Source organism: Varroa destructor, unplaced genomic scaffold (genome assembly GCF_002443255.2).
Source record: "Varroa destructor unplaced genomic scaffold, Vdes_3.0 BEIS01000001.1, whole genome shotgun sequence".
NCBI classification, from domain to species: domain Eukaryota; kingdom Metazoa; phylum Arthropoda; class Arachnida; order Mesostigmata; family Varroidae; genus Varroa; species Varroa destructor.
Window position 1 is genome coordinate 42,040,679 of NW_019211454.1, and position 5,316 is coordinate 42,045,994.

The 5,316-nt window shown below is 37.8% G+C and overlaps 1 protein-coding gene and 1 long non-coding RNA gene across 2 annotated transcripts; one reads left to right on the forward strand and one right to left on the reverse strand.

Moving 5' to 3' along the window:
• Positions 1-853: 853 nt before the first annotated feature.
• LOC111242939 (PAN2-PAN3 deadenylation complex catalytic subunit PAN2-like) lies at positions 854-3,873 on the forward strand. Its single transcript, XM_022787891.2, has 5 exons — positions 854-1,070; positions 1,251-1,433; positions 1,697-1,938; positions 2,058-2,269; positions 2,568-3,873. Exons 1-5 carry the CDS (start codon positions 925-927, stop codon positions 3,360-3,362), a joined length of 1,578 nt encoding a protein of 525 aa, XP_022643626.1. The 5' UTR covers positions 854-924; the 3' UTR covers positions 3,363-3,873.
• On the reverse strand, positions 2,537-5,309 carry LOC147758659 (uncharacterized). The gene is made up of 2 exons (XR_015317688.1): positions 4,396-5,309; positions 2,537-3,390 (listed from the first exon to the last, which is right to left on the reverse strand). It is a non-coding gene; the product is annotated as an uncharacterized LOC147758659 (long non-coding RNA).
• Between the last annotated feature and the right edge of the window lie 7 nt (positions 5,310-5,316).

Consider the following 5,316-nt stretch of genomic DNA (forward strand, 5'->3'; position numbering starts at 1 on the left):
TATGTATGTATGTATGTATGTATGTATGTATGTATGTATGTATGTATGTATGTATGTATGTATGTATGTATGTATGTATGTATGTATGTATGTATGTATGTATGTATGTATGTATGTATGTATGTATGTATGTATGTATGTATGTATGTATGTATGTATGTATGTATGTATGTATGTATGTATGTATGTATGTATGTATGTATGTATGTATGTATGTATGTATGTATGTATGTATGTATGTATGTATGTATGTATGTATGTATGTATGTATGTATGTATGTATGTATGTATGTATGTATGTATGTATGTATGTATGTATGTATGTATGTATGTATGTATGTATGTATGTATGTATGTATGTATGTATGTATGTATGTATGTATGTATGTATGTATGTATGTATGTATGTATGTATGTATGTATGTATGTATGTATGTATGTATGTATGTATGTATGTATGTATGTATGTATGTATGTATGTATGTATGTATGTATGTATGTATGTATGTATGTATGTATGTATGTATGTATGTATGTATGTATGTATGTATGTATGTATGTATGTATGTATGTATGTATGTATGTATGTATGTATGTATGTATGTATGTATGTATGTATGTATGTATGTATGTATGTATGTATGTATGTATGTATGTATGTATGTATGTATGTATGTATGTATGTATGTATGTATGTATGTATGTATGTATGTATGTATGTATGTATGTATGTATGTATGTATGTATGTATGTATGTATGTAGACTCATTTATATATATATGCCATATCTATTTCAAGTTAGTTAACTTCGGTCTGATAGATATGTCGGGCTGTACATATATTTCTGAAACTTAAATTTTTTTACTTACCAAAAATCGCAGGTGTTGGTGTGGAGCTAGCACCGAGCGTGATGGGACCACAAATATGGTTAATTTGATATATAGTGACCTAAAAGAAAGTCACATTTCGTTCGCGGATATTCTTCGCCATTCGATATGTGCTAACGAGGTGCAGCTCAACACGTATTGCGAGTCTTGTCAGCGTTTCAGCACGGCGGTGGAATCACGCAGGTTAGATTTTTGTTTTTCCGATCAGGTTCATTCAACACTCTTATTGCTGTGTTAACTCCTAAAAGGTAGCTTGTGTCTATAGGATGTTCAAATGAGGATCAGAAAGCTGCTAGCAGATCAGTTGGTGAGTGGCTGATTTGTGCTTGGTTTGATTCTTCAATCGACTATTGCTTCTTTCAGGATGTTGGCGCTCCCTGATATTTTAGTTATTAATTGTGGGCTTGAGTCGAACGCCGCGCTGGACATCTGGTTGAGAAAAGGAGGAGGCATACGCTCGGACGGACAAGGTCTGTCGGCAACAGCATCCGCAAGAGCTGGACAAGGAGACAACCCCAATATTCAGTTCATTAATAAAAGATGCAGGTATGTAGGATGCGTATGGGTCCACTTCTTAGTTTAAACCGAATCAATGTTCTCAACATGTTACAACTGTTATTCGCTTATGAAGGGAAGATAATCGAAAGCTGTGAAAGATTTAAGGTTAGACCACTGCTGTCGATCGTTGATATTGAGTTTAAAGCTATTAATCACAATTTCTAGCCTACAGCAGTGCTTATTAGGTGTTCTTGAAACATAAGTTGAAACTGATGATGGCAGAACGTGCCCTGTGTCTTTGCGGACGACAGATTTGGCGATAAATGCAATCGACGCAGCTGTCGGTTTTTGCATTCTGATACGTCAGATCCCTATACAGCTGCGCGAGGTGAGAGAGAAGGCATCGGTTCAGGCCAATCGTGGCTACCGTTTACACTTAACATCATTGTTAGAGGTGATGGTACGAGTCCTACGGTGAGAGAAACCGAGATAAACAACGGAGATGGAATTAACTATGAGCTCGCTGCTATTGTGTGCGTCATACATCACGACTGTAAGTGCGAAGTTTAAAATTCGTATTGCGAATGATTGTAATAATAATATTGTTGTTGTCGTTTTTGTTAAATTGCATTTATTCCTGTATGCTTTGTATGTCTTTTATTTACCTTTTAGCTCGCGAAAACATAGTTTCACTGATCAACGTTGGTGCCGGTTATCATGAACGACACCATTCATCTGGCATGTCACACTGGTACGTGTTCAATGACTTCACAGTTCACTCGATCAAGGAAAGCGAGGTTGGGCATCTGCCCGTCGACTGGAAACAGCCCTGCATGCTATATTATATTCGCAAAGACATCGCCCACAAATATAAGGATCTCAAGGTAAGAGAAAGCAGAGTGTAGGAATGATTCCTTTTAAGGACTCTGCCACAGCAGCTAATAGAGTTGTAAACATTTAAATCCACACATTCCTCTTCTACAACAACAATCGTTCTACTATCTCGTGTATTTTTTTTTATTAGGTGTAGTAAGTGCCCCACTACAGTACATCGAAAAATGCCCATAATCTCCGTATCACTTAATCATTCTCCCAGAACAAAACAGCATGCTTCCTTACGTTCTATTTCATGTAATCACAGTACAATAAAATAAGACAATTTGTTTTTATTTATTAAATCAGGTAATTTCACCGCTCACAGAAGATCTTATTCGTAAGGACACATCCATTCCGAGAAATGCCTCAGCTCGCCTTAAGACGTTCACTCCTTTGTTAGATAGCGAGCAGTTTAGTGCAGGAGATATTGTGGCGATGGATGCTGAGTTTGTCACATTGAACCAAGAAGAGGCCGAAATTCGATCAGACGGAACACGCGCTACAATCCGGCCGAGCCAAAGATCAGTGGCGCGAATTTCTTGCCTACGTGGCCAGGGCCAAATGGAAGGCGTAGCATTCATTGATGACTACATCGCCACTCAGGAGCAGGTCGTGGATTATCTGACACAGTTCTCCGGCATTCAGCCAGGCGATCTCGATGTAACTGTCTCGTCAAAGCATCTGAGCACACTCAAGGCGACCTACCAAAAGTTGAGGCTGCTTGTGGACAAAGGCGTAATCTTTGTGGGTCACGGACTGAAAAATGACTTCCGGGTAATCAATCTCGTCGTGCCACAGGAGCAAGTGCGTGATACTGTGTTGCTGTTTCAGCTGCGCAATAAGCGGATGCTGTCGCTGCGCTTTCTGGCATGGCATTTTTTCGGTGAGACGATTCAGTCAGAGACGCACGATTCGATTGAGGACGCGAAGACTGCACTTCGCCTCTACCGCAAATACCTCGAACTTGAACAGCGTGACGAAATCAATGCCGCGCTCACCGAACTGTACGAAGTCGGGAAGAAATATAACTGGAAAGTCCCGAAGGACGGCGCCGGTGGTGGATACAGCAATGCCGGCACGCCAGCTGCACCACTTGAATGAATGGCAGAGTGAACAGCTCGACTTGATGCTGTGGAGAGAAAGAGACAGAGAGAGAGAGAGAGATATTCATTGCTACGTTGATATAGGAAAAAAGGCATCAATGGACTTAACATGAGCGAAGAACATGCGTAAAAGTTACTTGTTTAATGTCACACTTATGCAGATGCAGGTGTAATACTGCCATACGAGGTAGTTTAAGCGGTAATAATATAAGCCGCTATTCGCTGGCGATGAGCGGTGGTGAAAGAACAAAAGGATCCTTTATTTACAAAGATAATAAAAATGAAGTCAGTCTGTTGTATATGTAACGTTAATGTAATATTAGGTGCAAACTACCTGAAGAAACGGGACAAATGCATTTCGTTCTTACGCTTTTACCACTGTTGTAGTAGCCAGATTGAACCTCGTCAAAACAAGAAATAGTCTTTAGCAAGCCTCGCCGTAATTATGTACGTAACAAGTAAATAAATTAGAATAAAAAAATATATATTTTTTTTAAATAAGAAACGTACATATTGTGTTTTTGATCAATTCACCGGCTTTTAATATACTTACTGACTAAAGTAGCAATAAGTCTTTTTCGCGTAGTTAGGTTAAGAGAAATGCATTTTCCTTGAAATTAAACACAAATGCTTCTTTTGAGCAGTAGATTGGTATGCAATTTCGTACGAATATTTGATATATATTAAATATTTAAATATGACGTCTTATATAGAATAGGTAGTTTGTTTTTCGACTAGTTGAATCATATTTATTTTATTATCAAGCTGTTCTTAACGTCGGTCTGAATCAGAAAATTGCCTAAATATATTAAGACATGACTAAACATAGTTTTAAAAAGTAAATCTCAATTATTTGAGGCTTAATGAACATCAATGTCAAATCATCGGTGCTAATTCCTATTGAGTTAAGAAAGGCTCCTTTCTAAAGTGCGTTTACTTTTTACTGTAATAACATTATACGGATACTATAAGAAATTCACATTAGTACCGTTCGAAGCTATAAATGTTTCGAGTTTTACGTCCGATATTACCGCTAAGGTAGCTTCAGACGGCTGGCTCCCATCACAACATCGAGCGTGTCCACGCCCGGTTTGGTCTCCAAATCGTCACGGGCCGCTAAGTTTAGTAGGCATACACGTTACCACTGCAGCATCACGGCGACACGGTTCACACGTTCTAAATACACTACAACTAGACGCAATCATTATCTTCTTCTGTCTTTAGTAAACAGTTATACTTCTAACCCTACAAGAACAACTCAGTGCACATTCTGTGGTCATTGTTACCATCCGCTATATTCTTTTTCCTATTTATTTAGGTAAAAACGTTTTTTTTTATTGCTACAAATGTACATCGTAGATAAGTTGCCAACAGCAGTGACATGAATGTTGTTGTTGTTGTCGTCAGTATTTCTATCACTGGTGTTGTAAGGCGCGTTGAATGAATGTAGTAACGTTATTTATCGTATGATTGTGCTATATCGTTTTCGCCCGAGAACAAATCAATTGTTTGGCTTCACAAAAAATACGAAGCCAATTGATTCGTTACTCTTTTAATAACAGCCGCTTCAAAGATTTCTATTCTTTACTAACACTATCGTTTGTGTCTTCTTAAAATTTTTCAGTATGTCTTAATCGTGTATTAGTGAGGTCTATCGTTTTTCTACCTTCATATGTATTTCTGATACTGAAAAATGACTTTAATTGTGGATAGGAGCACGTGATTTTACGTTTGAAAATTTGTGTTACATATATTGAGTTATATTATCTGACCAGTAGCTGCTGGCAATGGAAAGCGAATTATATTTATTATTCAACAAGCCGGAATACAATCAAGAAGTTAGATGAACTAGCAAATCGGATGATTCAAAAATCGTTTTAAATATACCTTGCAAATCTGGAACCCAGAAGTTGTGTGTATGGTTAATTATCATTGCAAAATCCACAAATATA